Source organism: Leptodactylus fuscus, chromosome 7 (assembly GCF_031893055.1).
Source record: "Leptodactylus fuscus isolate aLepFus1 chromosome 7, aLepFus1.hap2, whole genome shotgun sequence".
Classification (NCBI taxonomy): domain Eukaryota; kingdom Metazoa; phylum Chordata; class Amphibia; order Anura; family Leptodactylidae; genus Leptodactylus; species Leptodactylus fuscus.
The window spans coordinates 19,468,897-19,492,385 of record NC_134271.1 but is presented as its reverse complement, the minus strand read 5'-3'; the positions used below and the strand labels follow the sequence as shown (position 1 = coordinate 19,492,385).

The 23,489-nt window shown below is 45.2% G+C and overlaps 1 protein-coding gene across 2 annotated transcripts in view; it reads right to left on the bottom strand.

Moving 5' to 3' along the window:
• NELL1 (neural EGFL like 1) overlaps positions 1 to 23,489 on the bottom strand; it is a 455,411-nt gene that overhangs the window by 197,300 nt on the left and 234,622 nt on the right. For both annotated transcript variants that reach the window (XM_075281293.1, XM_075281294.1), the window contains exon 13: positions 5,363 to 5,488. In XM_075281293.1, coding sequence (XP_075137394.1) covers positions 5,363 to 5,488 — 126 coding nt within the window. The remainder of the gene's footprint in view (positions 1 to 5,362; positions 5,489 to 23,489) is intronic.

Below are 23,489 nucleotides of genomic sequence, written 5' to 3'. Positions count from 1 at the left end.
AAATACCATCTCCACCAGAGATCTGTGACCAGTCAGCGGCTCCCCTATCCCAGGGTATCATTTACAAGTCATAAGAGCAGAAGAAAATGTGGACATAACATTTCTAAAGAACATAGGTCAAGAATAAGAGTCAGGGGATGAAAGTGCTATGCACTGCCCCCTAGAGAAGAAAATAATGTAGAAGAAAATCCAAAAAAATAATCTTAAAGGGGTATTACAAGAGTTAAATATTAATGAGCGATCCTTAGGCTAGGTCACCAATGTCAGATTGGTAGGGGTCCGAAACCCAAGAGCCCCATAGACCAACCGTTCATACATTGTAGAGTGGCTATGTTAGGTATTGCAGCGCAGTCCCATTTACTGGATCAGGACTGAGCTGCGAACAGGCCACGTGGTGAATAAATGTTATGTTACATGATTTGTGAAGTGGTGCTGAGCCGAGCAGCTGATCTGTTGGGGTCCCGTGTACTGGACTGTCACTGATCAAATATTCATGAACAATGCTAAAAATATGACCTCAATATTGAATTTTTGGAAAACTCCTTTAAGTGTACAAATATCACATTGTAGTAAAATTTATAGAAATTGACATAATTCAGAAGTAAATCCTGCCACTTTCACCTTGGCTACTAAGCCCAATAGCCTGACACTTGGCAATTCTGATTGGGTTTTCTTTGCAGCAGTCACCTCATATAGATCACAGATAGGATTACAATGGAAGATAACACCATCAAGCCATCATTATATCCCTACTGACAATATCTGACGTAACAGCTTATTTCCTCCCCCTCCCTGTACTGAACATGTCTAAAAAACTCCCCCATAGACCTCTGGGAGTCGTATCCAGTTAACAGAACAGAGGAGAAGCTCAGGCAAGATGGCCGCCCCCACAATCATGCACAGAAAATAGAATTTAAAAAAATCTACAGTCAAAAAATTAAAACAGATGGAGAAAAAGTAATAGATGTCACTATTTTTTTTATTATAAATAAAAAGTGAAAAGTTGCTGATACATCCCCTTTAAGAAGGGTGTTGACTTTTTTTATTGCTACATTGCATCTAACAGAAGTATATTGAATTCCATTAGGATTGTTACATTGTATAAAGGACAATAATGGGTAAAATACCATCTTTGTTAATGAAACAAAGTCCTCAAACAAAGAAAAACTTAAAAAAAACTTTATTAACAAGTAAACAGAAGCTATAAATGTTCATCCGCCATTCAACCATAAACCCCTCAAATACCCATTAAGAGGAAAACATGTGGCGCGGCAATGGCGGAAAGCTCTCAGCCCTCTGGTTTTATAATCCATATGTCAAATCAAATCTCAATATTATTGCAGCTCCATTACGGCAGGTTGGGGGTAAGTAATCCGTACATTATTATATGCGGATTTGCGCTGAACCCTAGTGACATTTAGTAAGGAAATGGACTTCAGATAAAACACTTAGATTATAACCTCCGCCGGCTGCCAGGAGCCGCAAACTCAGAAGTGTGATGTAGTAAATCAGATTGGAATTAAAGGAAACCTAACGGCTAATTAAGGACTTTAATTCTCTCCACTTTCCCTGCAGATGAGCCCTGTCATTGCCATGAGGCCTGGTAGGGGGCAGTACTAGCGCCAAACTGCACTTTCCCCAAGGAGTGAGGTTACCAGAACTTGGTTGTTTGGGTGTTTTGGACACAGGCTCCACCCCCTGGTGAAGGGTGCAAAACAATGCAAGGCAAAACTGACTGCAATGCAAAGCAAAGGACTATGATGTATGCACAGGAGAGAGTAGTGACCCCATCACATAAGGACCCTCCTAACATAATGATTTGCTCCACCCCCGAAGAGCACTTCACAGTTTATACAGTTTTAATGTTAAATACATTTGCAAATACTTTACTTATTGTGTACTAAACTTTACAGACATAATGCCATAATGGTTCTCACTTGTGTAGTGAAATTTATATTTAATGTGGCACTTGGACATCCTCAACACTGGGGTGGGGAGAGTCCATAATCTCTGCACTTCATAGATTCGTGCCCTCATGTAACCTCTGCTCCTCTTAGAGTCACGCCTCTGCTCAGCGCTCTTAAGAAAAGGGCAAACACTGCTCTTCCTAAAGTCACACCCCTGCTCAGTGCTCTTCAGTAAAAGATGCAACTTATAGTCCTTTAAGAGTAACGTTCCTTCCCAGTGCTCTCTAGCAGAGACTGTAATCTCTGATGCCAATGTAGTCATGTTTCCTCTCTGCTGTATTCTGGAGAACTAAAACATCTGCTCCTCCTGGAGTCACACCCCTGCTCAGTGCTCTCCAAGAAAGACTGCGACCTCTGCTCCTGCTAAGTGCTCTTCAGAGGACACTGCAATCTACCTCTTCTTCTCCTGAAGTTACACCCCTACTTCTCTTCAGGACAGACTGCCAATGTAGTCATGTTTCCTCTCTGTTCTATTCCGGAGAAGTAAAACATCTGCTCCTCCTGGAGTCACACCCCTGCTCAGTGCTCTCTAAGAAAGACTGCAACCCCTGCTCCTGCTCAATGCTCTTCAGAGGACACTGCAATCTACCTCTTCTTCTCCTGGAGTTACACCCCTGCTGCTCTTCAGGATAGACTGCAACCTTTTTTCCTCCTAGAGTCACGCCCCTGCTTAGTGCATCTCAGGAGAGACTGCAATCTCTGCTCCTCCGGAGAGACTGCAATCTCTACTGGTGCACTGTTCCTTCTAAAATCACACCCCAGTTCAGTACTTTTCAAGAGAGACTGATATGTCCGTTCCTTCTAGAGTCCCACCCCTGAACAGTGCTCTTCAGAGCGACTACAATCTCTTCATCTTCCTAGAGCCATGCTGCTGCTCAGAGTTCTTCTACAACCTCTTCTTCCCCTAGAGTATTGTTCATGCTAATTGCACAGTGCTCTTGGGAGAGTCTACAACCTCTCCTCCTCAAAGTCATAAAACCTTTTCTCTTTCTAGAGTCCCGCCCCTGCTCAGTGTTCTACAGAGGATACAACAACATCTCTCTGCTCCTCCAAGAGTCATGCCCTTGCTCAGTGCTGTTCTTTTGATAAACCACTGTAAGCTTCCAATTTTTTCTCTAAGATCCCATAATTGATTATTTGCCCTTGGGGCTAAGTTTTTTAACCATTTGACATTCCATAGGCAAGGCCTGACAAAGCCTGTAAAATCTGCCTGTGGCCAACATCCAGCAGACGCCAAGTTAAACTGAGCTCAGCTGCTGGAAAATACAGAATACTAAATTCTGTCATTTGCATTCTGACCGAATTCTTCCCTCGGATTGGAAACCAGAGTCATTCTGCAAGGGCAATTTAAAAAAAAAAGGTGACCACCAAATATCACGCACATGGGGCGGCTGCCAAATAATGAGCAATTAGGAAAAATGCTTTTTGCTTAAGTTGCCGCTCATTGATGGGGGCTCCGAGCCTTAACGTGGCTCCATAAACAGCATCCCCCAGGAGGGTCTCTAAACGGAGCTCACATAATTAAAAGAAGAAATTCTGTTTCAGCGATGCTTCACTAATCACAGGATCAGCGCCGGCGTTTGGCACCGGCAGCACCAGCCCTAGAAGGAAACAGAAGGCGGGGGGGTTTCAGCGGACCGTACCCTGTCTGAAGCAGCATAAGGGGAGAGACGTGGTGAGCGGAGAGGGTCATTTAAGCAAGGCAGTTCAGTAAGAGTAAGCAGCTCTTGGCTAGAGTGCAGGCATTCTGCATCGCTTGCGGTTCCTGAAGAGGATACATAACATTCTTCATAAAGTCGCAGCAAATATAATCTATTGTGAGGGCCAGTGGGCTGCTGAAAGCTCAGGGGCCCCAGTGCAATGTGAGGGCCAAAGAGGTTTCTGCAAAGTTTATGGGTTACAATGCAGTCAAGGGCGAGAGAGGTTGCTGCAAGCTCATGGGCCCCAATGTAGTCTGAGGGCCAGAAGCATTGCTGCAAGTTCATGGGCTCCAGTGCAGAGGAGCATTGCTGAAAGCTTATGGGCCACAAAGCAATCTGAAGGCCAGAGGTGTCATTGCAATCGCAAGTACCCCAATGCAGTCAGAGGGTCAGAGGTGTCGCTGCAATCCCATGGGTACCAATGCAGATTGAAGGCCAGATGCATTGCTGCTAGCTCATGGGACCCAATACAGTTCTAATCACAGGGAATTTACCAGATAATGATAATTCTAAATTCTAATGCTACCTAATACAATAGCGTGTCCTGATAGCATGCCCTGATTTTTCTGTAGCCAGCACTGTTCCTGAGCTATCTTTTCTGTAAGTTTCAGCATCTAATATGCCAATCAGACTCTCTACTGTCAGGTAGGTGGCCCTGAAATGTAACATACGTAGAGTGACTGACCACTTGCTGAAGTGTAAGTCCCATTTTATTTTTTTTCTTGCTATTGTGCTGGGGGATTGTATTTGGTGAACATTTTCGTATATATACTCTATTAACCTATCTAACTTCCTTTTAATAGAACACAGGCTTATCAGCTCTCTGTGTCCATGAATTGAAAAAATCCAGCATCAATTCCTTGTATAAAACGTAACTTTTATTGTGAAAAAGTTTTCCGGAGCATGAGCCGCTCCATAAAATCAAATACAGATATTCATGATGGCAGAGATGAAATGACGTCTGGCTGACGCGTTTCGGGGCGTTATTGTAGCCCCTTAATCATAGCCTAACTGAGCTATTATTAGGGAAATCTATACATATTTGCAAATGTGTAAAGATTTAGCATTTGCCAAAGGCGGGGATGGTCTTTTCAAATGGCTGAATCTCTGGTTTTCTAGTTAAAAACACGGTTGGAATATGAACCACCATGTGAAATAGTTCATGCTAACTAGTAATATCTCCTGTCTCCTTAGACACTGTCTTCTATGAAAAGGAAGTTAGATAGGTTAATAAAGTACATTAGAGTAAATGTTAATGCCCCAACACAATACCCAAAAATAAAATAAAATAAAATGGGAGTTACAATAATCAGCATCAGGCACTGACACTAACAGCGATTGCTCAGGAATGGTGGGGGCTAGAGAAAAAAATTCCAACTGTGCTGGAATCAGTGTAGCTGGGGATGCAAAGAGTTGGATTTGGTGGCTACTTTGAGATCCACTCAAGTAACAGGGACCAAATGAAGCTGTATCTAGGACAGACCAACAAGACCCCCTATTGGATAGAATTGTAGCTATTAAGTCGATCTTGGAAGGAGATCCAAAGTCAACAAGTATCACATACTCAGAACAATTTATCATTTGAATGTTAGATTATATTACCCTCTAGGTCTTCATTTGCCCCCCAAAGCTGGGGCAATAAACCCACAGTGTATTCATGACTGCTATCAGTTATATGTAATAATGTGCTCTTACCTGTGCAGGAAAAATCATCGACACGCGTGTACCCCGGCAGGCAGTCACAGCGGTAAGATCCCGGTAAATTCACACACACGGTGTTGGCTTGGCAGTAATGCATTTTGGCGGCACATTCATCAATATCTGAAAACCACCAGAAGACGAGAATTATCGTAACGTCCTAATCTTATTTAGTATTTTATCTATCAGCAGTGAAAACCCCCCACCAGTTTGTTCAGCGCATACAAAAACGCTACAAGGTGAAAATCTATCTGAAAGCTACAAATAATAGTAATAACACAAAGTTTTCTTGATCAGATAGTGAGTTGGATTTTTTCCTCTGGCTGAACATGATGGACTAGGCTTGCACAGTGATTTGAGAAGCAGTTTGTGCTTCAGAGCTGCTCTTCCTGTCACAGGAAGTTGCAATCAGTCAGCCATTTTGAATCCTTAGCAGAGTTGTTTCCAGTTTATTAATATACTGAGGCTCCCTGGGTCTGGGAAAATCCAGAGCATATTATGCCCACATTTCCTGGCCTGATTTTAGTTTGACGATTGGGACTCCTTGGTTCATGCCTATGCCTAGGAGTCCTTGCCTATCTGCAACTCCACTGTCCTGTGCTATATACTCCTGGGGAGGCAGGAACATCTAACATCCCAATCTCTTATAGACTTATAGACAATATATGGTCCACATCTAAGACTGTTCCCTTCTCACTATGGTAGAGAGGACCACAGAACTGTATCCTGGGAGCTAAGCATACAATTCCTTGTTCTTAGTCCATGGAGATTGTGTTGCAAATTCCATCAAAAATCATTGTAGGCTGCACTCTTTGGTCCAGCAGACGAACGACCCCCATAAGATCCCATTAAAGTCAATGCAATCTGTTGGGCTCCATTGGCGTCTGTCCATATCCAGTTTAGATTCCCGTTTTTGCTCCTAAGAAAAATATCTATTGAAGGGAATGGGGTTCATCAAGATTTGCACTGGACATGTCTGATAATCTACAGTATCTGATAGTCTGCCAACCCTATCTCTTCCCATTGATAGAGGGCTGTGACTAGTACCATTGTTCTATACGCTGTTCCGGCAGGGTGGCAGCTGTTTCCGAGAACATTACACGCAGCATATTTTGACTCTCAGAACATTAGAGCGAAGCGTCGGTGAAAGTATCTTTAGAGCTGTTTTCCCTCTGAAGGGATGAAGTGTCGGCTTCCATTGATTTACACGTCCTCTATTTTCGCAGAGTTGCCCAGTATATCAGGAGGCGGCTGATACTGGGAGTGTGAGGAGGAAGCAAATCTCCCCGGGCGCATTTCATTCCCTGTTCTCATGGTCACACTTTATAAGCATCACAGTCACAAAGTCAACGCTGAACAAATGGCTCCGCGGTTTTCTACTTTTTCTTCATCTCCCTTGAAATGGTTAGTGTAAAGGTTTGGGTTTATATTACAGCTAGGGTTAGTGTAATGGTAAGACAAGAGGTAATAGCTTAATAAGACTCCAGAAAGCGATAGAGTTCAGCACCTCAGCAGAATAATATAGTTGTCATCTGTAATTAAAGATCATGAGATAATTGTGCCCTGAAATAATAATCAGATTAATGTACTGACCCCGCCCTGTAAAGACAATGAGATGACTATATTGACCCTGCCCTCTAATACCAATAAAAAGACTCTACTGACCCTGTCATGTAGAGATAACAAGATAAATCTGCAGAGCCTGCACTCTAATTATAAGACGCCTCTGCTGACCCGGCTCTGTAATGATAAAAAAATTAATCTGCTGACCCTACCCATTAAAGAAAATTATTTGACTCTGCAAACCCTGCTCTCTAAATAAAATTTGATGACTCTGCCCTCTAATGAAATAATCCTGCCCTTTAGTGATAAAGAGATGACTTTATTGGATGCCCTATTATGATGAGATGACTCTACAGACCCACGCTCTAATAACAATGAGATGACTCTACTGACCCTGACCTCTAATGATAGCAATACCATCTGTTGATAATGAGATGACTAACAACACACACCCTCTAATAATAGTAAGATGACTCTACTGACCCATGCTCTAATAACAATGAGATGACTCTACTGACCCTACTCTTTAGTAATTTTGAGATGATTTTGGTGACACTGCCCCCACTGTAGTGATAAGAATAGTACTCTGCAGATCCTAAACACTCATGATAAGATAACTATACTGACCCCGCCTCATAATGATAAAAAAAATGATTTTGCTGACCCTACCCTTTAATAACAAGACAACTCTGTTGGCCCTACCCTCTAGAGATAATGAACTGACTCTTCCCTCTAACAATAAGACCACTCTGCTGACTTGACCCTCTGATAATAATAAGGCGACTCTGCTAACCCTGCCTTCTAAAGAAATTACTGACTTTTGCCCTTTAATGATGAGACTTTGTCGACTGTTCTATAATAATAAGATGACTGTACTGACCCCTCCTCCTAATTATAGTATTACAATCCAATGATAATGAGTAGCCTCTGCTGACCTCGACCTTTAATGATAATAAGACAATTCCACTAACCCTTCTTCTGTGATGATTCTGATGATACTGCCCACTACTGATAACAAGATCACTTCCCTGATACTGCCCTCTAACAATAATGAGATGACTCTACTGACCCCTTCTCCTAATTACAGTACTACAATCCAATCATAGTGAGAAACCTCTGCTGACCTTATCCTTTAATAATAATGAGATGACTCCACTGATCCTGACCTCTAATAATAATGAGATGTCTCTACTAACCCTGCCCTCTAAAGAAAATGAGATGAGGCTACTTACTCTGCCCTCTAAGGAAATAACTTTGCTGGCTTTGCCCTTTAATAATAATGAGACCTTGTTGACTGCCCTTTAATGATGAAATGACTCTACTGACCCCTCCTTCTAATGATAGCATTACAATCTAGTGAGAATGAGAAGCCTCTACTGACATTGCCCTCTAACAATAATGCGATGACTCTACTGACCCCCTTACTAAAGATAATTCTGACCCTGCCCAGTAACAATAACAAGATTACTCTTCTGACCCTACCCAGTAAATATAACAATCTTCACTGATGCTGTCCTCTAATAAGAATGAGATGACTCTACTGACCACACAATTTAGTAATTATGAGATGATTCTGCTGACCCTGGCCATTGATGATAAGTAGATTACTCTGCTGACCCAACCCTTTCATTATAATGCGATGACTCTACTAACTCTGCCCTATAATGGCCACGAGATGACTCTAGCAATCCTACAATTTTATAACATTAAGATGGCTCCACTAACACAATCCTCTAACGATAGCGAGATGACTCTACCAATCCCACCATTTAGAAATTATGAGATGACTCTGGTGATCCTGGCCACTTATGATAACAAGATGACTCTACTGACTCAACCTCTACTTATAATGAGATAACTCTTCTAACCCTGCCCTCTAACGGCAATAATATGACTCTACCAAAACTCTGGTCAGGGAATAATCGTACACATCAGGGAGAGTGCGTGCCTACATAGGCAGTACGGAGACTTACAAGTCATTCCTGCTCTGCTAGGGATTCTGGGTAAAAAATATGCAAATCTATTCTCCAGGATGTAATTAGGAGAACAGTGCACTCTGTATGCCTCCCTCTAGAGGGCAGCATCCTGCTCTATGCTGAGGAGGCCCAATAGGCCGAAACAGCGCTGTCCATAGCTGGGAATCTGTTCCTTTTGGAATAGAAATACTAATTTGGCAATTAAATCCGCATCATGATAGTAGGCTTATTAACTGAGTCATGCACGATGTTAAGGATGCTGCCCTCTAGAGGGTGGCATACAGAGTGCACTGTTCTGCTAATTACATCCTGGAGAATAGATCTGCATATTTTCTACCAAAAGTGCAATTTAATTACATTAAGATGACTCTACTGACACAACCCTCTAATGATAATGAGATGACTCTGCTGACCTTGTCTCAGTCTACACAGCAAAGCTAAAAAGCAAACTGTAGTAAACACGAAATGTCAGATAACTAAGTGTTCTGGAGACTAGTGAAAAAAATCAAATATTTCAGGATCACCAATTTTTCTACCTTTACCTAACATGTTTAGGATAATAACCTGATATGAACCATGTAACCTTGGATGAAACTTTGCCTTTAAGGTTGATTCGCTGAGTAGTCTTGGAGTATGAAAATGTTTACTGGGAAAGGGAAAGTTTTAATGAGAAACCAAAACTAACAAAGTGGAAAGCTGCGGCACACAAAGAGCGGCGCCCGCTCCTCGTCAGTATTCCGGGCCTGCGCTCCGCCGTGCTGTATTTCATTAACATGGGAGGGAGGCCGCCTGCTTTTAATGGGATAACTCAGCGAGGAACGTTAAATCCCTGCGGTGTATTTAATTGTGCTGTCACACTCCTCACCTGCACATCCCATTCTTAACCCACCAAGAGACATGAAAGCAAACACTCCAGATCCCCCATCTCCCCGGGGAGGGGGCAGCATCAAAAAGTGTCTATGAAAGGACATTCACAATAGACCTGCGCAGTGCTGGCCTATAGGACAGGGGGTGGACTGGCCTCTACATGATAAGCGGCGCCAGATGCCGATGCACAATAGCAGATATTTCTAGATGTTTCCATCTTTATTTCCAATTACCATAGCAATGAGATGTAACGCTGATAGTCCAGACTTCTAAAAGGAACGTTCCCTAACAACAACACGTGCAAGAAAAAATGGCACACGCCTGTCAGGCACTCAATACCCACACGTTACACAAATATACTATATACACATTATACACAGATCACAAACACTTCATACATGCACATCATATACATATTACACAAACACTATAGACACAAATTATATACACATAATACATAGAATTTACACACTCATCATGCATAGATCTCACACACATCATATACACATGATAAACGCATCATATATACATTATACACACATCGCACACATATTATACACTCGTCATACACACATTATACACACACTATGAACATGTTATACGCATATCATTTGCACATTATACACACATCATATATATATGGTACACACGTCAGGTACACATTTTACACACATTGGACACATATACATAAATCATATAAACGTTATAGACACGTCATACACATATTATTGACACATCATAAACACATACATACTAGAGATGAGCGAACAGTGTTCTATCGAACTCATGTTCGATCGGATATTAGGCTGTTCGGCATGTTCGAATCGAATCGAACACCGCGTGGTAAAGTGCGCCATTACTCGATTCCCCTCCCACCTTCCCTGGCGCCTTTTTTGCTCCAATAACAGCGCAGGGTAGGTGGGACAGGAACTACGACACCGGTGACGTTGAAAAAAGTAGGCAAAACCCATTGGCTGCCGAAAACATGTGACCTCTAATTTAAAAGAACAGCGCCGCCCAGCTTCGCGTCATTCTGAGCTTGCAATTCACCGAGGACGGAGGTTTCCGTCCAGCTAGCTAGGGCTTAGATTCTGGGTAGGCAGGGACAGGCTAGGATAGGAAGGAGAAGACAACCAACAGCTCTTGTAAGAGCTAAATTCCAGGGAGAAGCTTGTCAGTGTAACGTGGCACTGACGGGCTCAATCGCCGCAACCCAGCTTTCCCAGGATCCTGAATGGAATACACTGTCAGTGTATTCCCGTATACCCGATATATACCCCCGATACCTGTTCCAACGGTGTGCCCCCCCACCTTCACCCCAGAAATACCCTGCAAGTCCCCTAGCAATAGGATTGGGGCTATATACACCCACTATTTTTGCTACTGCCATATGGTGCCATTGTCTCACTGGGAATTCAAAGAATATATTGGGCTTACATATAACTTCAATTCCAGGGAGAAGCTTGTCAGTGTAACGTGGCACTGACGGGCTCAATCGCCGCAACCCAGCTTTCCCAGGATCCTGAATGGAACACACTGACAGTGTATTCCCGTATACCCCATATATACACCCCAAATCCCCGTTCCAACGGTGTGCCCCCCCCACCTTCACCTCAGAAATACCCTGCAAGTCCCCTAGCAATAGAATTGGGGCTATATACACCCACAATTTTTGCTACTGGTATACAGTGCCATTGTCTCACTGGGAATTCAAAGAATATATGGGGGTTATGTGCACCCACAATTTTTAATACTGGTATACAGTGCCATTGTCTGACTGGGAATTCAAAGAATATATTGGGGTTATGTGCACCCACAATTTTTACTACTGGTATATAGTGCCATTGTCTGACTGGGAATTCAAAGAATATATTGGGGTTATGTGCACCCACAATTTTTACTACTGGTATATAGTGCCATTGTCTGACTGGGAATTCAAAGAATATATGGGGGTTACGTGCACCCACAATTTTTACTACTGGTATATAGTGCCATTGTCTCACTGGGAATTCAAAGAATATATTGGGGTTACGTGCACCCACAATTTTTACTACTGGTATACAGTGCCATTGTCTCACTGGGAATTCAAAGAATATATTGGGGTTATGTGCACCCACAATTTTTACTACTGGTATATAGTGCCATTGTCTGACTGGGAATTCAAAGACTATATGGGGGTTACGTGCACCCACAATTTTTGCTACTGCTATACAGTGCCATTGTCTCACTGGGAATTCAAAGAATATATTGGGGTTATGTGCACCCACAATTTTTAATACTGGTATACAGTGCCATTGTCTGACTGGAAATTCAAAGAATATATGGGGGTTATGTGCACCCACAATTTTTAATACTGGTATACAGTGCCATTGTCTGACTGGGAATTCAAAGAATATATTGGGGTTATGTGCACCCACAATTTTTACTACTGGTATACAGTGCCATTGTCTGACTGGGAATTCAAAGAATATATGGGGGTTATGTGCACCCACAATTTTTACTACTGGTATACAGTGCCATTGTCTCACTGGGAATTCAAAGAATATATTGGGGTTATGTGCACCCACAATTTTTACTACTGGTATACAGTGCCATTGTCTCACTGGGAATTCAAAGAATATATTGGGGTTATGTGCACCCACAATTTTTACTACTGGTATATAGTGCCATTGTCTGACTGGGAATTCAAAGAATATATGGGGGTTACGTGCACCCACAATTTTTGCTACTGCTATACAGTTCCATTGTCTCACTGGGAATTCAAAGAATATATGGGGGTTATGTGCACCCACAATTTTTACTACTGGTATACAGTGCCATTGTCTGACTGGGAATTCAAAGAATATATGGGGGTTACGTGCACCCACAATTTTTGCTACTGCTATACAGTTCCATTGTCTCACTGGGAATTCAAAGAATATATGGGGGTTATGTGCACCCACAATTTTTAATACTGGTATACAGTGCCATTGTCTGACTATGTGACTATGTGTTTTAATACTATGTCTTTTATTATAATAACTGGGACCTTTAAAGTTACCCATTCATCTATTGAAGCAGCAGGGCTCGCTGAAGTAGCGAGCGATCGCTCGATAAGCCCAGCATAATTGCGGTGCGGCTACAACAGACACATGCGCAGTAACCACCAGGAGATATCATCAGGACAGCTGGATTGAGTTACACTGCGCATGCGCGTCTTTCAGATCGGGCGCGTGCGCAGAATATTGCAGTGGACGCACGCGCCGTCAGTATCTTCCGGACGCCGGCGAACGAATTGTACCAGTGCACGTGCACTTGAGTGCGCGTGCGCCAGCGCGGGAAGCAGAAGCTTCCGATTATGCCACTTCCACCAATGGTATAAATAACTATGCCGTGCGCTGGACTGACAAGTAACCAGCCCAGCGGTCACGGGTAAGTGATCATGCTTTTTTCTTTCTTGCGGCTCTAATGATAATGACAATGTGGTGCAACATGATAAACTTGGACCCTGAGGAGAAGAGTATAGATAGATGACTCTTAAACTGGGTCCTCTAGTGGCCGTTTACCATGATACTCCCTACTATGTAGATAATACTGGGCAGGTAGACAACATTGTGTGAAACATTGCCCGCAATTTAGGGTGCTAACAATGAGACGTTTTGTAATTAAGTTTCAAAGAGGTCCATTGCGTACATTGTGTACATGATTTATATTTGTTTTATTTGATGTAAAGTGAGATGCTGGTTTTAACTATTTATTGGAGAGCTGCAACCGCATATTGCTTAGACGTATGTTGTTGTGTTTTAATTGTAGAAACTAATACACCTGAGGAAGGGCGTAGTGTAACGCCCGAAACGCGTTGTGTGAAAGTTTGTCTGAAGTCAATAAAATCGTGTACTTTTAACCACTAAAATAAGAGAGCGCAGTTCCTTAATTTCGGATTCAGAAGAAATCTGAGCCATTGGTCCTTATACCACACCATTGTCTGACTGGGAATTCAAAGAATATATGGGGGTTATGTGCACCCACAATTTTTACTACTGGTATATAGTGCCATTGTCTGACTGGGAATTCAAAGAATATATGGGGGTTATGTGCACCCACAATTTTTACTACTGGTATACAGTGCCATTGTCTGACTGGGAATTCAAAGAATATATTGGGGTTATGTGCACCCACAATTTTTACTACTGGTATACAGTGCCATTGTCTGACTGGGAATTCAAAGAATATATGGGGGTTATGTGCACCCACAATTTTTAATACTGGTATACAGTGCCATTGTCTCACTGGGAATTCCACAAATAATTTGGGGATTCATTCACCCTACATCTCAGGCTCTTGCCATATTCACCCAGGTTGTCAGTGCTGCACCAGCTCGTTCCCAGACAGCTCGGCCCGAAAAACACGTTACCTATATAGAGGATTTGGACAATGAAGACAACATGTTCTAAATCTAATGTCTGCACCTTCTCCAGAATTAAAATAAAGGCAGCGTTTAACTTTCAAATAGCACTGCACAAAGGAAGAGCTTATCAGCTTGTCTCATGACATGCTACTGAAAAGTTTCATTTGTGTATCTTAATGTAAATATAGTTGTATAAGCTTTTTGGGTTTTAGGCACTGCCAAGTTATTTATTACCACCCGCTCCCTTATAATGATGATGACGCCAAAGTCACTGTGGGTGTTCAGAGCTCACAGCTTTGGGTGACATTTGTCTTGCTCTCTGTCGGTACCAGCTGTCTTTTTGGATACCGTAAAGTTATGTTGACTTTATTAACAGCTATAGAAGCTTTAGCCAGGTTGTGACGGTGTGTAACCCTAACAACACTAAGTGGGATACACATTAATAGTCAGTCTATGTACGCTAAACGTATCACTGAAGTAATTTTTTTTCCCTCTCCCCTAATATAAGAAAGGAACAGACATTAGACCTAGACCGGGGTTCGAGGCTTGAAAAAATCCAGTATTATTTGTTCTTCATGATGTGAAATATGTGTTGAAAAGCAACCCAAGATGAAGTCAGCCATGTGTGCCAGTGTGTTACTTGGCATGCCTTTGCTGGCCCCAACTGTAAGGATCACTCTCCATTTCCTCCATTTTCCACTCCCCTTCACACCATTTGTGGTGAAGCAATGGGATGCACTGAAGTGCACCCTCTAGCCTCGTGTGGGATAGGGACATCAGATGCCACTCCAACCCCCTCGTCTACCTCCGCCAGCCAACGGTGCGAAGATGAGAGGAGTGTGCTCTGAATGTTTTCTGCCTAGCAGAGGCTAGTTCTCACTTACGAAAATGGCCCCACTTTGACCTGTATATCAGGCACAATGGTGTAGGTTTCAAAGAAACATGGCACCAACAAGTTGGAAAACGTGGGCCATGCGTGGACCGTGTTTGAGTCTGGCAAGCTCCAGATCTGCTACCAGGTTCCAGCCATTATCACAGGCGCAAAAATGCCAGGCCCCAGGTGTAGCAGGGAAAAAAAAATGCCATCTCAGCCAGGATGGCATCCCTGACCTCGGAGGCACTGTGCTGTCTGTCCCCCAAGCTGATCAGTTTCAGCACGGCCTGCTGACATCTCCCCATGCCAGTGTTACAGTGTTTTCCGCTAGTGGCTGGGGTGGAGGTTGCAGCTTCGTAGGGTTTCAGTCTACTCCTGCCATGAATTTTGGCCTGGGAGAGGAGATAGGCCACCCCAGTTTGCACCCGGGGAACAGACTCCACCACATTCACCCTGCCTGTCATTAAAGATAAGCACTGCAGCATCCCTGACCACAGGCGCTTGTCCATGTGTCGGTGGTCAAGTGGACCTTGCAGCAAAGCGCAGAGCTCTGGGCCCGACTGATGTTATGGGACACATGCAGGCGCAAGGCAGAGACAGCACACCAAGAGAAGTAGTAACGGCTAGGCCCAGCATAGGGAGGTGCCCCATCTGCTGACGGAAGGCCTGGGTCTCCAGAAGCATAAACAAACACCAACATCTCCAGGGCCAGCAGTTTATCGATGAGGCTGTTACAGGCTTGGGCATGGGGGTGGGTTGTATTGTACTTCTGCCTGCAATGAAAAGCTTGGGAAATGTGGAGTGGCTGGGAAGAGGCGCATGATGGTGCAGGCCAAAAGGGCGCATGAGGGTGAACTCCCCAATGTGTCAGAGATAGGTGTGTAGGTGTCCTTGCATCATATACTTGCACCATATTTGGCTTTGGAAGTTAATTTTGTGCCAAAAAGTGGTTAAGACAGCGATCCCTCAGCTACTCCCGTTACACTGTCTATTGAAGTTACCATCTGTGGAAGTGGACCACCATTTCTAAGATCCCAAAGGAAGCAGGCAAGAGATGTGCAGTTCAGAAAAAAAGATGAGAAAATAAGTTTAGGCTGTAGAGCACAGAGGGATCGGAGAGGACAGAGCTGGTGTCGGCCAGGTATTCCCACAACATGCGCCTATACTTGTCCCTCCTGGTGACACTAGGCCCCTGAGTGGCAGTAATTTGTCCAGGGGGGCCATTAACGTGTTCCAGACCTAGGAATAAGTCTTCCAACAGGGTAGAGTTTTGCATGCCTTTGCTTCTACCCACTGTTTTTGCTGCTTAGCTTCCCTCCACATCTACTCTGCTTTCACCCCTAAACATCACCCCAGTTTATGCCTTTGCTTCTACCCAGGTTTTTTGTTGATTTAGCTTCCCTCTACATCTACACTGCTTTAGCCCCTAGACATCACCCCTGTCCATGTGGGGTCGGTGGCCTCGTCATCCACCAACTCCTCTTCCAATTGCGCACTGCCCCCTTACTGCAAACCGCACATGACCACAGCTTGCCTTGATGGCAACTGTGTCTCATGATCCCCACTTAGGTCCAGACAAGTCGGTGGCGGGTCCAAAACCCCAAAATTGGAAGGAAATGGCAGATGCTGCAGTATTTCTAACACCTGTTCCTGGTGCTCGGGCCTGGTCTGTGTTGTACCCTGCACCCTGCTTAACGCATCTGCCATATCCGAAGTTGTGCTGAGCGCATGCTAATGTTTCGTGTCCAGTGCAATGGATGGGATGGGATTTCACATAAGTCTGCCACCCATGGCCACTCATGGTTGAGCAACTGAGGGAGTTGACTTTGACGACCCCGAGGGTTTTGGAGTTGGAACTACATCAAAGGTCTGTGCTGCTCACACACTCTGCTCAACACATGATATGTTTAGTGCCAGCAGTGTGGAGACGTCGCACAACAGCCGTTGTTCCAGCAGGTACAGGCGTTGTAGTAGTGCATAGAGGCTAGCAGCGGCAACTATACACTTTAAAAACTATCCGCACAAGCGCCACACTTTCACCAGTAGCTCAGGAACATTGGGGTACCTTTTTCAAAAGATTAGCAGCAATGAGTTAAAAACGTGGCCCAGGCATGGAATATGTTGCAGGCTGCCAAGCTACAGAGCCAATCCCAGGTTACGGCCATTATCACACATGACAACATGCCTGGGCCCAGGTGCAGTGGCAAAAACCACATTGCCGTCTCATCGAGGATGGCATGACTCACTTTGTAGGCAGTGTGCTGTCTGGCCCCCAAGCTGATGAGCTTCAGCACGGCCCGCTGACGTCTCCCCACACCAGTGTTGCAGCGTTTCCAGCTCGTAGCTGGGGTCAATTTAACAGCGGAGGAGGGTGGTGTTTCAGCCCTCCTCCCAGGAATGTTGTGTGGGGAGACAAGTCAGGCCACCACATTTTGCGACCCGGTCCACGCCTCAACTACATTCAACCACTGTGCCCAAATTGAAAGGTAGCGTCCCTGTCCGCATGCACTTGTCCATTCGTAACTGGTCACATGGAACTTTAGGGCTAAGCGCTGAATTTAGGGACCGCCTCATGTTTGGGGGAAAGTGCTGGTGTGGACGGCACAGTGCGGTGGCGCAGTAGACACTCTGCCCAAAAAGGGCAGAGTGTCCCCCAGCCGGGATTCCAACATCTCCTGGGCCAGATTTCTTGAGATGAGGCCGTTGAAGCCTTGGGCATGTGGGTGGGTTGCGCTGTACTTTAGCATGAAATGAAAGGCTTGGGAGATGGGGAGTTGCTGGGAAGAGGCGCATGATGGCGCGGGCAAAAGGAGAAATGGCAGGAAAAGGTGAGGATAAGGGTGAACTCCCCAAAGTGTCAGAGGCAGATGTGGAGGTGTCCTGGCTGCTGGTCTGGACTGCAGCGCCAGCCCTGTCAACAGTGGAAGAGGCAGTGGCCGCCAGGCCAAACGACGATTATCCTGCGCTTGCTCTCACCCACTGAGCCCAGGGCTTGCCTTCCAAATGATGGCACCCGCAAGAGGTGGTGAGATTCCTCTCCGCAGATCTCCAAACCATCTTGGACTTGCAAATTGCACTAAATTTGTCATGTAACTGACATGTATATGATGAGTCTATCCATTGTCTGTTCATTTTGGTGAAAGTCAGCCTGTCAGCTGACAGACAGCTGTGCTTGTCAGTGATGATGTCACCGGCTGCTTGTACCCCCAGTTTTTGCTGCTTAGCTTGCCTCCACATCCACACTGCTTTTGCCCCTACACATCACCCCTATCCATGCCTGTGCCTCTAGCCATAAGTCTGCCACCCATGGAAACTCATGGTGCAGAAAGTGAGGGAGCTGACTCTGAGGAACCCTTGGGTTTTGTAGCTGGTACTCCATCAAAGGTCTCTGCTGCTCACACACCCTGCTGAACATACGGTATCTAGGGTTAGAGCGTGTGGTGACCTCGCACAACAGTAGGTGCTTCAGGCAGATGTAGGCCTTGCTGGAGTGTATTGCGGCTAGCTCCAGGTACTGTAGACTTGGGAAAGTGGGTGTCCAAGTGTCGCACTTTCACCCTTAGCTCAGCTAATTTGGGGTATGTTTTTAAAAATCATTGCACCACTACATTGAACATGTGGGCCAGGCATGGAACGTGTTGGAGGCTGGCAAGCTCCAGAGCCCTCCAACAAGCTAAAAAACCTGGCCCCAGGGGCAGCGGGGATAAACAAATTGCCATCTCATCCAGGATGGCATCCCTGACCTCAGAGGCAGTGTGCTGTCCGTCTCCCAAGCTGATGAGCTTCAGCCCAGCCTGCTGACGTCTCCCCACACCAGTGTTGCAGCGTTTTCAGCTCGTAGCTAGGGTCAATCTAACAGCGGAGGAGGAGGAGGGTGGTGTTTCAGCCCTCCTCCCAGGAATGTTTTGTGGGGAAACAAGTCAGGAAAATTCTTGAAACGGGAGAGTTTTGCATCTTTGCCCTTGCTGCCTATGGACATCCCTTTGTCTCTAGCCACCATTTTCCCTGCTTTGCTTGCCTCCACATCCACACTGCTTTTGCCCCTAGACATCACCCCAGTCCATGCCTTAGCTTGTACCCCCAGTTTTTCCTGCTTAGCTTGCCTCCACATCCACACTGCTTTTGCCCCTAGACATCACCCTAGTCCATGCCTTAGCTTGTACCCCCAGTTTTTCCTGCTTAGCTTGCCTCCACATCCACACTGCTTTTGCCCCTAGACATCACCCCAGTCCATGCCTTAGCTTGTACCCCCAGTTTTTCCTGCTTAGCTTGCCTCCACATCCACACTGCTTTTGCCCCTAGACATCATCCCTATCCATGCCTCTTCCCCTAGCCATAACTCTGCCACCCCTGGAAACTCATGGTGCAGAAACTTTGGTTGCTGACTTTGAGGAACCCTTGGGTTTTGTAGATGGAACTCCATCAAAGGTCTGTGCAGCTCACACACCCTGCTCAAGATATGGTATTGTAGGGTTTCAGCGTGTGTGAATGACGGACAACAGCCTGTGTTTGGACAGATGTAGGCCTTGCTAGAGTGTTTTTAGGCTAGCAGCGACTCCTGTGCACTTGCAAAAGTGGGCGCACAAGCGCCGCATTTTCAACAGTAGCTTCGGTACATTTGGGTATGTTTTTAAAAAACTTTGCACCACTAGGTTAGACGTGGGCCAAACATGGAACGTGTTGGAGGCTGGCAAGCTCCAGAGCCGCTACCAGGTTCCAGCCATTATCACAGGCGTAAAAATGCCAGGCCCCAGGTGTAGCAGGGAAAAAAAAATGCCATCTCAGCCAGGATGGCATCCCTGACCTCGGAGGCACTGTGCTGTCTGTCCCCCAAGCTGATGAGCTTCAACACCGCCTGCTGACGTCTCCCCACACCAGTGTTTTAGCGTTTGCCGCTAGTAGCTGTGGTGGAGGTTGCAGCGTCGTAGGGTTTCAGTCTACTCCTGCCATGAATTTTGGCCTGGGAGAGGAGATAGGCCACCCCAGTTTGCACCCGGGGAACAGACTCCACCACATTCACCCTGCCTGTCATTAAAGATAAGCACTGCAGCATCCCTGACCACAGGCGCTTGTCCAAGTGTCGGTGGTCAAGTGGACCTTGCAGCAAAGCGCGGAACTAAGGGCCCACCTGATGTTGAGTGACACGTGCTGGTGCAAGGCGGGGACGCCACACCGGGAGAAGTTGAGACGGCTAGGGACGGCATAGTGAGGTGCCACAGTTGCCATCAGGTCCGGGAAGGCGGGAGTTTCAACAAGCCGGAACGCCAACCTCTCCTGGGCCAGCAGTTTAGCGATGTTGGCGTTCTAGGCTTGCGTGGGTGGGTGGTTAGCGGTGTATTTCTGCAGGCGCTCCAATGTCTGAGAGATGGTGGGTTGTTGTAAAGAAGCGCTGATGGTGCCTTTGATGGTGCAGGAGAAGGAGATAAGACAGAAACAGGGGAGGATGAGGGAGAAGTCAACAAAGTGGCGGAGGCAGATGAAGTGATGTCCTGGCTCGTCCTCTGGAGTGCATCGCCAGCACTGTGAGCAGAGGCAGTGGCATGAACGGCGGGCGACGTTTGTCCTGCCGTTGCTGCCTGCCACTGATTCCATTGCTTGGATTCCAAATGACGGTGCATTGAAGTGGTGGACAGGTTGCTCTTCTCAGGGCCCCTACTCGATTTCGAGAGGCAAATTGTGTAGACGACACTATATCTGTCCTCGGCGCATTCCTTGAAAAAACTCTACACCTTCAAGAAACGTGCCCTCGATGGGGGAGTTTTTCTGGGCTGGGTACAAAAGGGAACATCTTCGGACATTCCGGGTCTGGCCTGGCTTCGGCAAAGCAGCTGACCTCTGCCTCTGGACATGTCTCTGCCTCTAGCTACCCTTTTTGGTGCTGCACCTGCCTCAACATCCACACTACTTTCCCAGCTTGACATCTGCCTTGTCCAGGTGGGGTCGGTGTCCTCGTCGTCCACCACCTCCTCTTCCAACTCCTGTCTCGCCTCCTCCTCCTGCACAATGCGCATGTCAACTGGCTGCCCTGACAGCAACTGCGTCTCATCGTCGTCGATGAGGGTGGGTTGCTGGTCATCCGCCACCAAATCGACCGGAGATGGAATGGAGGAGACTCTAGTGTTTGAGCATCTGGACACAGATACTCGTCTGTTAGGTCCGTGGAATCGCGAAATGGAGGGGCAGGTTGCGGTACAGTCAAAGGAAGGGAGAACAGCTCTGGGGAGCAGGGACAGTTGGGGTTATTGTTCTGGGAAGATTGGGAATTTTGGGTGGAAGGAGGACAAGACTGTTGGGTAAGAGGAGGTAGAGGCTGACTGGCTGGTGGACAATGTGCTTTAAGCGTTATCCGACAGCCATTGCAAGACCTGTTCCTGGTTCTCGGGCCTACTAATCTTTGTACCATTCAGCCTAGTTAATGTGGAACTTTTGTGCAAAGCGCAGAACTTAGGGCCCGCCTGATGTTAAGGGACACACGCTGGTACAAGGCTCAACTCACCCTAAGTGCCAAAAACACTGCTGGTGCAAGGCTCTACTCATGCCAAGGGCCGCAATCTCTGCTGGTAGCTCAGCTTAAGGTCATGTAACTTTGTTTGGAAGGGCTCATGTTAAGGGCTAGAAAAGTGAATTTTGGAAGGTCTTACCACATCACACACACACACACACACACACTCAAAATGACCGTTAAGGGTGAGGGCTTTTGGAATTCCCATTGCCTATTCCATTTGTGGTTGTCATGGGGAACGTGATTTAAAGGGGTGGTTGTTACTGTTTGTTGAGCTTAAATTGGGGTTTGTGTCCATCCATTTGGGGAGTAAAGAAGGTTTCCAGGTATTTTCCCACTTTGATAGAGGTTTTTTTGAATGTGGAAAGTGTGTAGTTGTTAGGCAGTGATGTTGGGGTAATAGAGGGTCTTTGGTGTGTTAGATGCCCCCAGACATGCTTCCCCTGCTGTCCCAGTGTCATTCCAGAGGTGTTGGCATCATTTCCTGGGGTGTCATAGTGGACTTGGTGACCCTCCAGACACGGATTTGGGTTTCCCCCTTAACGAGTATCTGTTCCCCATAGACTATAATGGGGTTCGAAACCCGTTCGAACACACGAACATTGAGCGGCTGTTCGAATCGAATTTCGAACCTCGAACATTTTAGTGTTCGCTCATCTCTAATACATACTGCAATCATACACATAATACACATGTGATTTACATATTATGCACAGGATATACATATAATACACACATAATTTACATTCTACACACATCATACACACATATTATATGCGCATCATAAACACGTTATACACATTATATACGCGTGATATACAGTACATATTATACATGCATCATATACACATATTATTCACGCATTATACACACATCATACACATATTTACCATATACACATTAGACACAAATCATATACACACGATATACATACTATATACACATTATACACATAATATTCATATTCAAGACATCACACACATTAAACACACATTATACACACAGGATAAACATATTATACACAATCTACACATGTCAAATACATATTACGCACAATAAACGTACATCGGAAACACTTTATACACACATTGCAAAGATATTATATTATACACAAATCGTACACAGATTATACACATCATACACATACTGTATATACACAATATACACAGTATACACACATCACTTACATATTATATACATATTACACACACATACACATAGTTTGCCTTATTTCTTGACTTTGTACATTCCATATTGTTTTGTTCCTATATTTTTACCTACCATCACTACTCGCTGACTGTCTCCACATCTGGTTCAACATCTGGTTCAACGACTTTCTGGCCCAGATGTGAAAATTATGTGAGGACAGGGAAAAGTTTCTACTCACCTCTCCCGCGCCCTACCACAGCTCCCCGGCCCCCACACTGGACTCCTGTTCCAGATCTCCAGTAATGTACCCCCTGTAGCTGCCATTCACCGGCCTGAGTGATCCCGTACAAGGTGGTCGGACACTGCATGACAGCAGAGGTTTTGTTTCTAGTACAGTGGGGCCTGGGGCAGGTGTGTACGGTTTCTTTTTTTATTTTAACCCCCTCTTTGCTCCTCCATTTATTTATTTTCACATCTGAACTAGAAAGAGCTTTTAAAATACTGATGCAAAATACTGCAGTGTGAATGAGGCTCGAGTGCTACATAATTCATTTCTCATCCCATCGCCATGGTTCGCCCTATATAGCATCTTTGATTTCATTATCTTGCCTAATTTGCATTTGCCCAGTAAGGAAAGAGTTAACAGGAGGAGTAAACGACGTGTCAAACAACAAGTTCATTGTTAAAACAGTGATAATGACAGATGTGCGGATGTGATGTGCACCGGGATAATTGGGAGTATCTGGAGACTCGGAGGAAGGATGTTTGGGTAACACTGACGTGTCTGAAGTTAGCGGAACATGACA